This window comes from Coregonus lavaretus, assembly GCF_964263955.1.
Source record: "Coregonus lavaretus genome assembly, chromosome: 39".
Taxonomy (NCBI): Eukaryota; Metazoa; Chordata; class Actinopteri; order Salmoniformes; family Salmonidae; genus Coregonus; species Coregonus lavaretus.
The window spans coordinates 19,906,579-19,918,717 of NC_140026.1; the positions used below are offsets into that span (position 1 = coordinate 19,906,579).

The 12,139-nt window shown below is 44.4% G+C and overlaps 1 protein-coding gene across 2 annotated transcripts in view; it reads left to right on the plus strand.

The window, feature by feature from the left end:
- Positions 1 to 11,875, plus strand: part of mllt3 (MLLT3 super elongation complex subunit) — a 44,738-nt gene extending 32,863 nt beyond the window's left edge. For both annotated transcript variants that reach the window (XM_084155760.1, XM_084155759.1), the window contains exons 8-14: positions 6,135 to 6,201; positions 6,335 to 6,388; positions 6,500 to 6,641; positions 6,848 to 6,947; positions 7,556 to 7,624; positions 8,308 to 8,379; positions 10,358 to 11,875. In XM_084155760.1, coding sequence (XP_084011886.1) covers positions 6,135 to 6,201; positions 6,335 to 6,388; positions 6,500 to 6,641; positions 6,848 to 6,947; positions 7,556 to 7,624; positions 8,308 to 8,379; positions 10,358 to 10,489 — 636 coding nt within the window. In that variant the 3' untranslated portion in view covers positions 10,490 to 11,875. The remainder of the gene's footprint in view (positions 1 to 6,134; positions 6,202 to 6,334; positions 6,389 to 6,499; positions 6,642 to 6,847; positions 6,948 to 7,555; positions 7,625 to 8,307; positions 8,380 to 10,357) is intronic.
- The last annotated feature ends 264 nt before the right edge of the window (positions 11,876 to 12,139 follow it).

Genomic DNA, 12,139 nt, shown 5'->3' on the forward strand with positions numbered 1-12,139 from the left:
AAGCATGTGAAAGTGTATGTAGCGTCATTACGATTGAGCGTGTGTGTGTTGGAGCGTTAGTGTAATATGTGTGGGTAGAGTCCAGTGAGTGTGTATAGAGCCGGCGCAAGAGAGTCGGCGCAAATAACTGGTGGCTTCGGGAGACTCTGAGAGGAGAGGGTAGATTGATGGGGGCATCCTAATACTAAAGTCCTGTTTATTGTCCTATAAGAGGTCTGCTTTTGTGGCTTTGAGCAAGGCAAGACAAAAGCCCCTAAAGCAGAATGGCTGTGAGATTTACGATGTACTGACGAAGCCCGGGCCCATAAACCAATAGACCAGCTGTGTGTTGTTTGTTGTCGGAGGTGACTGCCATTGAAGTTTCCATACCTTTTGTCCCCACTTCTCTCTCTCTCTGTACCTAGAAAGGAATGGTGGATGTTTCTTGGGGGCCTTCTGTCTATTGGGAAGAGAAGTCGTTAAAACAAGTTGTTTATCAGTTGGGCTGATGAAAGTTTCCCTTCGCTGCAGCACAGGTAAAGAAACATATGCTGCAAAGTGGATATAACTGCACCACTAGGGACATACTGTATTTAAGACGTTTCACCTATGTATTTTCTTGATTTTAGTTATTGTTAGATGACTGCAAACACACCTGCCGCCACCATGCGAGAGTTTGTCACATGAACGATGTTCTGTTGCTGCAGCTTTTGCAAAAGTAACTTTTGAACCAAGACATCTGTAGGTTTCCTGGTTTAGGTGCAAATCATATGTATGCAAAAAATTGACATCTAAGATGTGGCGGTTCTTACTCGGACCACGTGAGGTCCATTTACTCAGTCTTTGTCAGGGTCTTTGACTCCAACACACTAGAAGACCTGAAATGATTCTGAATGAAGGCTAATCTTTGGCTCTCGTCTCTTCATTGACTAAGTCTTTGGATCTGAGAAAAGTTCATAAACTGTAACAAGGGTATACGGTTTCAGAGCCTGGGGTTAGAGAGAGCTCTCTTTGGCAGCCCGGGCCCTTAGATTAAGAGGCTGTATCCCCATAGCCAGGGAAGCGATTATTCTGGCCCGTGATTTGTGGCTGCTCGCAAGCCTCTAGAATTTGAATGGAATTCCATCCCGTGTTCCCCTTGCTCCCCTATGTAGTGGAGGGAAGGTTTTCCCAGGGCTGGACCGTACTAAGCAAGTCAGTCGCTTTGATTCGAGTTGCTGTCTAAGCCTTAGCCTCTACAGTCAGCAGACATACAGACAGATACACACATCCTGGAAGTTGCATGTCATAGTGTTGGAGTAGATGTATCTTTACTTGGTGTGGTGTCTCAGGGCCACAGATTAGACAAGAAAATGATCTGTCATTTAGCTTCAAAGTGACCTTCCCCGTCGGTCTTCCACATGAATGAGGTTTAAAGCACCCAGGTACACACACACACACACACACTGGAAACATCACACACTTGGCTGCATTGTCTGTCATTGCCTATTTATTCTGCTGGATACTGTATTGTAGTCTAGCCCAGGGAGGCACTCATAGGATGCACTCCTAGACACACAGTACTATCGTACATAGACCTCTGCTGGAGAATTGGAAAAGTCAAAAAAAAAGTGTGTTGGCTTTTAGTCATCAGCTCTGTTTCTCCCTACAAATCGGTATTGGGATCGTCCATGAAAAACCAATTTTAGCTGGTTTTGAAATTAAAATGTCAAAATACAAATATTTATTTTTCTTTATTTTAGTTTTACCCCCCCCCCCCCCACACAATTTTGATCTTGTCTCATCGCTACAACTCCCCAACATGCTCGGGAGAGGCGAAGTCATGCGTCCTCCGAAACATGACCCGCCTAACCGCTCTCCTTAACACCTGCCAGCTTAACCCGGAAGCCAGCCGCACCAATGTCGGAAACACCGTTCAACTGGCCCGCCACAAGGAGTCGCTAGAGCGCGATGAGCCATTTTTCGCGCATCATGTTCAAATCATTTAAATGACTTTGCTGAGTTTCACAATCAATTTTGTATAGTTTCGGATGATATGGACATGATGCGGTGAAAAGGGCATATCGGTCTCATAGTCCCAGTCGGTATTAGATAGAACGACATGGCCCCGCCCTCCTGTGGGGAAAACAACCTGTGGTTACCCCATTGGCTCACAGCAGAAACCTTTTCAAACGCAATTTTCTTGTCTGCTTGTTTTAGTCAATTTTCAAAACTATATTTAAGAAAAGTACAACATGTCTAAAGATTACTTTTCAACATTGCCTGATCCTGAGTGTTCTCACTAGTTATAACGGTGCTAGCAGCCATGTGAGTGCTAGCTAGCTACCACCCGGAACATTAAGTTAGCCAAGACCAACAGCACAAGCTAACACTATACAGCTACAAGTAGTGAGTGGAGTTACAAACAGACTATACTAAACAAGGTAAATGTTTTACCTGTGATAAAAGGTTTATACCCATAGCTACTTGTAGCCTACTTTGACAAAGGGTCCCCACATTTCTCACTCTCCCACACCGAATAGCTTAAATTAACAGGGCTCTTCTCACAGGCTCTATTTCCCTACGTGGGAGCATTGCGAACCGTAGGTTGGGATTTTTTACCTGGTTACATGTACGGCATGTTTAGTTATTTCTGTATAACAAAAAATCGACAAAGTTGGCTCTTTTACAGTAGGGGTCAATGGGAAAGAATGTTTGTTTTCCCCAATTTGTGTGCGTGGTCGAGGGGAATATCGACTCTGAGTATGACTTGAATGGGATTTGTTCCACATTCTAAAACGTTAGCATGTGGAAACAGTGCCAGGAAAACTAAACCAAAGCATGGATTGCTGTCATACCATGCCCATGGACTACTTACATGGTAAGACAACCATTGTGTCATTTGGCTGAACTATCCCTTTAATTCCTTTTTCTGTCAGTCTTCCCTGCTTATTTACATTAAAATATTGCGGGGATGAGTTGTGGCTGATTTCTTGAGATATGGAGGCCGTAACCAATGATGACTTAGCACATTTGGCATAACCCACACAAAGTGCTTCAAGAGCCAGCTAAAATATAACACTGACAAATAATACTTGACTTTAGTTTAGACTCTTTTTACAATGGTAGTGGGAATTTAAGCAGTTTGGCTATTTGATGCTGTGTTTTATGTTTAGCTAGTGGCTGGTTCTCTTGCATCTTGTTGTCAGCTGTTGCATCACACACGGTTGCCGTCTGTCAGTTTTGATTGAAGTCACTTTTTCATTAGCTTTAAAAAAGTAATGTACCGTTTTACAACATGGAGGCTGCTTTGCTATTACTCAAGGTAGGGTGACGGGTAAGGGATAGGCCTCGGTAATCTCCAGCTCTCTCCTCTCTCCTTCACTCGCGCTCTCTACTTCTCTCTCGCCTTCACACCATCTCTTTTTAATTCACTCTCTCTGGGACACAGCACGAATGCCAGACCAGATGATTTTAACGTGGCTCTCTCCACAAGTGCTGAAATCCCCTTTATAATTTTTTACAAGTGTCTCGTTTTTGGCTGGACAACCAAAGACTGAGAGAAAAGCCTCTTGATTTACAACCAAGGCCTCTGACCATGCATTTGATGCCGGTGAGACACCCAGACAGACAAACAGGCTGTAAAATGCTCCAAAAAGAAAGGGTGAGACAAAACATCAAAGATTCCCACATGACTCTGCGGACCCCACAGGGGGGCTTGATTTTAATGGGCTTACCCCCCCCCCCCCCCCCCCCCCCCCACTTGCCAGCATCAATACTCAGCCCAGATCTTGGTAGAAGTGAGGGGAGGAGTTTTTTTTGTGTGTGTGGTAATGGAAGTTTTTTGACACTTCCCCAATTTGGAATGGACATCGTACACAGCCTTGCAGCACACCTCACAGGCCAGACAGGAAACCGAAGCCCCGCCATATCCTCCAATTCAATGAATTACTTATTTGTTGCCTCAGGAAAAGAGCTTGTCTTCTCTATTCAGGCTCCATTCGGTTTTTAAATCCACCGTTTCTTTGTTGCAACAGGTGTATTTATAAGACTGCCCTATAAAGCGTTTAGAAGCTGAAAACATTTTGCATCAGTCCTGTCCTGGTTGTAAATCACTGCTTTGTGCTGCCTTGGCTGGAGGGCCAGAACACTTCTGTGAGTTGGGTATTGTTCAGGAGACCCAGGCCTGGTTCTTCCAAGGGGTCATCTGAGAGGAATGTAAACAAATTAATTCAGATTAACTTTAATGGCTTCTTCAGATTTCTTTTTGTGCAGCCTTCCAAGGAGGATTAAGTTAATGGTAACTTGCAGATGTTCATCTCTTTCTCTCCTGAAAGGAACTATCAGCTTTAGCCCCTTTTGCGCTGACTTAAAACACAGTGGCAAAATGTACAACTTTTTGTTGTAGACCGACATTGATATGAAAGTTGGTGTAATAGGTAACACAGACCTTCTGGTGTAATTTGGAGCATAGTAGATGGGTACACCTCCCTGGTACTATAATGAGTGTCATGATATGACAAGGCATGATCTCATGATGTCCTCTGTAGAGCCTCTTTATTCATACACCCCCTCCCCTTTTTGTTCACTCAAATTGTCTCGGTTAACAAACTGCCATCAATCGGTACCATGTTCAATCAGTGATTAGGCCATACATTAAGGAAGGAAGGAGGCATTTTCAAGGTATTGGAACTGAGCCATTGCTCAGCCACACGTTAGCATTTCTACAGTGAAGAGAAAGTGAATGTTGTGCGTTGTAAATACCGGCGCCCCAGCTAGTAAACCTGTCACATTCTCTCCTCAGTGGCCCTGCCAGGGTTTTCATCTCTGCCACCGGGGTGCCAAGCCTGCCTACAGAGCCCTGTCTTCCTAAGGATTTCATGCACTTAATAGGCTTTCTGGACTCATATTAGCTGTTATTGCAGCCTATAACCATAAGCCCAATAGGAACTGCACTAAGGAGAGATTGAATGGTTGGGAGATCCACATATCTAGTAGAAAAGTTGTGGATGACTCCCAAGTAGCGCAGCAGTCTAAGGCACTACATCGCAGTGCTAGAGGCGTCACTACAGCCCCTGGTTCGATGCCGGGCTGTATCACAACCCGGATGTGATCGGGAGGCCCATAGGGCGGCGCACAATTGGCCCAGCGTTGTCCGGGTTAGGGGAGGGTTTGGCCGGGGGGGGGGGGCTTTACTTGGCTCATCGTGCTCTAGTGATTCCTTGTGGTGGGCCGGGCGCCTGCAGGCTGACCTTGGTCGTCAGGTGAACAGTGTTTCCTCCGACACATTGGTGCAGCTGGCTTCCGGGTTAAGCGGGCGAGGTGTTAAGAAACGCAGTTTCGGAGGACTCATTACTCAACCTTCGCCTCCCGAGCCTGTTGGGGAGTTGCAGCGATGAAACAAGATCAAAATTGTGATCAATATGTTTTTCTCATTAGAATTGGTTTGTATGAAACTTGGTCAGCATGATGGCTCTGAATAGGACCAAATTCACCACAGACCGCTAGAGTTTTTGATATGGGCGTGCAACTGTATGAATGTAATTTGTGGATGGGTATGTGGGAGCTTAATTGGGATTTTCTAGACTACCTGGCTTGCCCCAGAAATGTGTTGCCTTTTGCATGTGGGAATTGAACAGAATTCCCTTTATATTGAGATGCTGCAGTCTACCTTTCGATGGCTGCCTTCCTGCCCAACTGTGTGACAGTTTGCGTGTGTGTTTTGTGGGGGGTGAATACTGCTCTCAACCTTATGATGGTAGATTTACAACGCTTCACTAGGTTTGGGTTTGACAAGCCCAGATTTACGGTGGAAGCAAGCACTGTTAAGCCTTTTAGGATGGACGATAATATAGATAATTGGACTAACTTTTTGATCTCCAATCACATTTTATTTGTCACATGTGCCGAATACAACAGGTGTAGACCTTACAGTGAAATGCTTACTTACAAGCCCTTAACCAACAATGCAATTTTAAGAATACCCCCCCCCCCCCCCCAAGAGTCTGCAGTGTGGGCTGCGGACTCTTATGCTTTTCTATGCTCAGTGTTTTGTGTACAGTGTTTGCACCCTACCCAAGGGGCTTTGCACTCTGTGAGCACTGGCTTTTGTTCATTTGCCATGTAGAAGAGCTCTGATAGTGTATGGGTCTCTGATCTCTCTCTCCTCTTCCCAGTCGGAGCAGCCCAGTCCAGCCAGTTCAAGTTCCAGTTCAGGCTTTGCAGCCAGCCACAAACGCCAAGGTAACACCACACTTTTCTCCAGATCACATGGAAATGACAATCATTCTTTTTTTATTGGCCACCACAAAGGGGGTATAACATGTTGCATCTCTTCCCCTCACTCATACGTTGTGTTTTTGTTCCATGGACACAGTGGCCGAATTCGTCCGCAGGAAGGTAGGGGCCGTCCCTGGCACAGCCCACACAGGTAACCTCACACTTGACTACACAGTCCTTGGATGGAATCACAAGACTGGGCATGATGAGTTTAGTCACTATAAAATGAAATCCATAATGAACGTTCTCTCTCTACACACAGTGTTGGGTCCCCTTCGTTCGATAATTCACGACCTGCACTCCGACGACAACGAGGATGATTCGGAGGAGGAGGACGATGACAACGACATGGACTCTGACCTGGAGCGACCAATGCACACGCACATGACGCACCGCCAACGCCGGTAGGTAGCGCCGTTAAGCAAGGCTCTTCATCTCAAAATAGCTTCAGGGACGCTGCTCTGACCTTGTGCTGTTTCTAGTCTCTTGTGTGGTTCTTCGATTGGATAAAAAACAATCACAAAAAGTAATTCTCCATTTTGAATAATGTTCCATTATCAGTAATAAAGTTGCATTGTATTCCAATGGTTATCATCCTCCTTGTCTACAGGGTCAGCTTGAGTGACGGCACTGAGAGTGAGAACAGCTCAGCCCCCTCTCCCCACTCTCGACACGAGCCCCCGCCTTTACTAAACACCAGTAATAACCAGGTAAGACCAATACGATTATAAACAGTAGGTTTATTTAGCAGACTCTTTTAAATACATCTTCTGTTGTCAGAGGACCATTTCTTACATCTGGTTTCACTATGTTATCAGTCAAATTAACTGGTTTCCCTGATGTTCAATATTGTAGACACATTTTTCAAATCCTAGAGCAGCTAAATATTACCCAAACGGAATTGAACAAATACGTTTTTTTCGCTTATGTAAATCGTTTTATGTAAATGCTTTGGGGGTAGGAAACCTTTGTTCCTCATGATGAAACTGAACACTGTTATTGGTTTTAGACACTGCTTCTAGGGAAACCTCAGTCTTATTAGCATCCTGTAATTCCCAGGATGCATTTCCCTCGTGCGCCAGCCACAATGCTACTCGTAAATAATTACAGTTGTGTAAAGGTTAAACAAAGCAGCGGGTTTACCAGCGGGTATGTATGGTAATTCCTTATCTGGGTCGTATTCACTAGGAACGAAATGAAAGGAAACTGGTCAAAACTGTGAGGGGCCTACCTGAACTTGTCTAAGAAACGCTTGTTTTCCATTGCGAAACGTATTGCTACGTTGTGTACTGATGAATACAACCCTGATGTCTCGCAGATAATGGAGGTGAAGAGCCCCATTAAGCAAACGAAGCAGGATAAGAATAAAAACATTGACTGTGACAAGGTGAGTAGCTTCCTTGTGGTTGGGTTTTACAAAGATAAGGTCATATCAGTGTAATTGAATGGCTGTGTAGCCAGGACATTTGTTGTAGTCAGGACATGGGCTCCCGAGTGGCGCAGTGGTCTAAGGCACTGCATCTCAGTGCTTGAGGCGTCACTACAGACCCCCTGGTTCGATTCCAGGCTGTATCACAACAGGCCGTGATTGGGAGTCCCATAGGGCGGCGCACAATTGGCCCAGCGTTGTCCGGGTTTGGCCGGTGTAGGCCGTCATTGTAAATAATAATTTGTTCTTAACTGACTTGCCTAGTTAAATAAAGGTAAAATAAATAAATACAAATGTGCAGTCCTAAACTGAAGAAGTCTCTGCGGTCACCAAGGCTCTTGCGAATAGACAGGAGACAGTCTTCCTGATAATCATGACTTGGCCCAGTTACTCTTCTTGTCATAGTCCCAGATGGTGTGAATAGGTAACAGACCTCGATCAAATACACACTTGAAAGTTTGAGGTTTGCTTGAGTTTGCACTTTTGGGACAATTCAGTTGGCACCATTGTCATCACAGGCAAATTCAATCAAACCACGGCTCACGTACATGACATAATCCAGATTTGACCCAGTTCAAAAAGGTCTTGTTTAGTTGAACTCCCCCCATGCTGATGGGCCGTGCTTTCCGTCTCTCTCTCAGGCTTACCTGGATGAGCTGGTGGAGCTACACAGACGACTGATGACGCTGAGAGAGCGGCACATACTACAACAGGTGAGGTCCGATAGTGTGTTTTTTTGTGTGGGTTTGTTGTACATGTGTTCTCGGAGGACAAACCTGTACGTTTGTAGTTCATGTTTGCATGGAAGATGTCGCTTGCTAGGGTCGTTTTGTTTGGACTGCATGCTGTATCTGTTACTCAGCACATTATAATTGAGGACTTCATACAGGTGTCTGGCAATTATTAATTATTTGGTTAGCCTTTTTTCCACTCCATCTAAAAGCACACGTCCTCTTGCTTATGTTCACAAGGCCTATCATATGACCGCATTAATGGAGATTCCCAGCCGCCGTTGCCATGGAGCGGCCTCGCTCTCCTAATGAAAAGTTTGGTTCTGTGCATTGGTGGAAAAACTCATCCCCACACAACATCAGCGAGCCGAGCATTAACTCATGGCATAATCAAGCTAATCTTCAGAGCGCTTGGAGAGTTCAGAGCGTCATAGCGGTGTTTCACATACTCGGAATATGAGACATGGGAATTATTAACTTTCCAACCTCCCAATGCTATTTTTCCTCCCCATCTCTCTTTTTGGGAAAACCACAAATTAGAAAATGGGCTTTTGCCATTGTAGAGTAATTTTTTTTTATGTAATTTTTTTTTTTGAAGAATCAAGAAAATGTGGAGTGTTTATTTTCAATATAAATTAATCTGTAGTATCCGCCAAAGTGCTGTCCTACCCGACCAAAACCAGGTCCGGAAATCTTGGTGTGGTTCCCTCTCCCCGGATACAGGTGGGGGAGAAGAGGGGTGTTGCGACTCGGCTTGCAAGCATCTGAGTTCTATCTTCCATGTCATAACAATTGGCGGTCTCCCTGCACTCCTGGTCCAGCCGGCGCTCAGGGAGGGAGGACGAGAAATGCGTTCCACATGGAGGCCCAACCGGTGCTTTGTAGTATGAAACGGATCAGGCTAGGGTCACCCATTACGTTACAACACCGCCACGGCTTCACAGACACACCGGAGTTCCCGTAATCACCACGAGAGAGACACATATACACACACACTTCCCTATCGGAGGAGAGCTGGAACCAATAAGACACCAGCCAAGGAAAAAGCAGATTTCCCATTAGGGCCTCTCCCGCTCTGATACAGGGTTCCACATGCAAGGAGTGCGGTGGGGTGAATTAGGGGGTCCCCATTCCAAATTCGGTGTAGTAAAAACCAACACTAGCCCACCCACCGCTCAATGACGCTTCCCACAAATTTGTTTTGAGTTAGTCTATTGTGTGTGTGGTCCAACATTGTGTCTGACTAGGCTGCTCCCTGACACCGTACAGGGCGGAAACTCTGCTGCTGGTCAATATACACAGAGTATACCAAACATTAGGTACAACTTCCTAATTTTGAGTTGCACCCCCTCTTTGGCCCTCAGAACGGCCTCGATTCGTCGGGGCATGGACTCTACAAGGTGTCAAGCGTTCCACAGGAATGCTGGCCAATGTTGACTCCAATGATTCCCACAGTTGTGTTAAGTTGGCTGGATGTCCTTTGGGTGGTGGACCATTATTCAGACACACAGGAAAAACCCAGCAGCGTTGCAGTTCTTGACACAAACCGGTGTGCCTGGCACCTACTACCATACCCCGTTCAAAGGCACTTAAATATTTTGTCTTGCCCATTCACCCTCTGAATGGCACACATACACAATCCATATCTCAATTGACTCAAGGCTTAAGAATCCTTCTTTAACTTGTCTCCTCCCCTTCATCGACACTGATTGAAGTGGATTTAACAAATGACATCAATAAGGGATCATAGCATTCACCTGGTCAGTCTGTCATGGAAATACCACTACTACTTTTTTACTAGGAGAACATGCATGGAATGAACGTTTCTGTTTATGTTGAATGTGGAAGATTTAACAAAGAAATGTGTACAATTCCTCCGTACTTGCTAGGATTAGGGTTTACATACTGCAGTCTGAGTGTTTTGTTGATTTTTCTATCTGTGCCTTCTTTCGCCTCACAGATAGTGAACCTCATCGAGGAGACTGGACACTTCCACATCACAAACACCACTTTTGACTTTGACCTCTGCTCCCTGGACAAAACTACGGTGCGGAAGCTCCAGAGTTACCTGGAAACGTCTGGGACGTCATGAGGTCTGGGAGCTGCTGGCTGCTGGCTGCTGCAAGGAACAATGTCGGAAGAACTTAAGAATCTTCCTCTTTTTTTGTTCCCCCCTCCAAAAAAAAAAAATATATATATTCTGGTCGCTCCACTCTGCTCATTGGAACCTGGCTCTCCACGCAACCAGGGTAGCCCGTGAGCGACAGACTGGAACAGCGTGTCGTGTCACCCTGAAGATGAGTCCTGTCGACCAGGAATATCACCCAGAAAGCCTTGAAATAATTCCACATTTGGCAAAAAAAACGGAGACCTTGCTTTTGAAACTAATGTGCATATTATTACCATGTATGTACATTACATTTTTGGGGTTTCTTTGTGATGAATGATGCATGTTCAACACTGCCTTACCACATTTGTCGGTCTTTATTTATTGAATTTGAGTTTCAGGTGTGTGTGTGTGATAGCAACAAGGAATTAGTCTTGTGCAAGCACTTCACAACATGCAACTCTCCGGCTCTGGAAGGACGGTGGAGCAGCGCATTGTCATGACAACGTTAAGATTTAAATTATCTTATGTCACGGATGACTTGAATGGCAATCAAACGTCCCGCTATGTGAAGCTTGCAACTCTACCCTCTTCAAAACAATATTTATCATCAGTGCCCACCGGTACGAGCTGAACACAAATCATGGACTCAAATTGTTGTGATTAACACAATTGTATATTCCATTCTTGGTACCAAAACTTTAATTGACGTATTGGATGATGACGAGGCAATTTTCCAAAGTGTGCTGCATGTCGTTTTTACAAGCTCTCACTTGTATTCCGCAGCTCAAGTTGAAACAAAGCCTTGTGTTTGTGATCAATCTATTGTAAGCAGGCCTGGATTTTAGTGGGGAAAATGTACTCTTACGTATGTAAGACATTGAATCTTATTTATTTCACGGTGACCTCAGTTGCCAAATCAAAGTTGTGCATTAGAATTGAACTGAGAAATGTTTTTGATTAACTTTGTCCTTTTGCTAGCCTGAGGAATTGAAGTTTAAAAAAATATAGTCTGCAGAGTGATTCCGCAACAGGAACTACCAGTGGTTGTAGCTACACACAGGGCCACACAAAGGCAGACTGTTGCATTTTTGCTTGACCCATGTCAGTCTTATGAGTTTGTGTATTCTTAGGACATACAATAAAAATGCTGTGTTTTGTACAGATGAGGACATGTGCAACCTGTGGTGAAAATAGTCACTGTAAATTGTACATTTTGTTTTGACTTTTTGGTATGTTGCAATGTCTTGTTGAATGACATTTTGTCATAATTTCTCCAATTTAATTTCTAAGCCCAAAGATGTTTGTTTTGGTTGGGATATCATGATATATTGTTTATATTTGTATATAAACGTTGTGATTAATAATGTCATCTTTCATTTCTTGGAAGGTTTGAAAGAATATAACATTTGTAAGCTACCATAGTTTAAAATACCAATCAACATGTGCTTTAGTCAAAGCTATAACTGGCTTCTGGTGCATCCACAACATGCAGCTAACTTTTTGTTGATTTCATCACTATACTTGACTTTATTTCTTTCTTCTAATTAGTTATGCAGTTCAAATGGCAGACTAAATGACCACACTGCTTTTTCCCCCCCAAAATGGCCACCTTTTGCAGTTACCTGTAGTGAA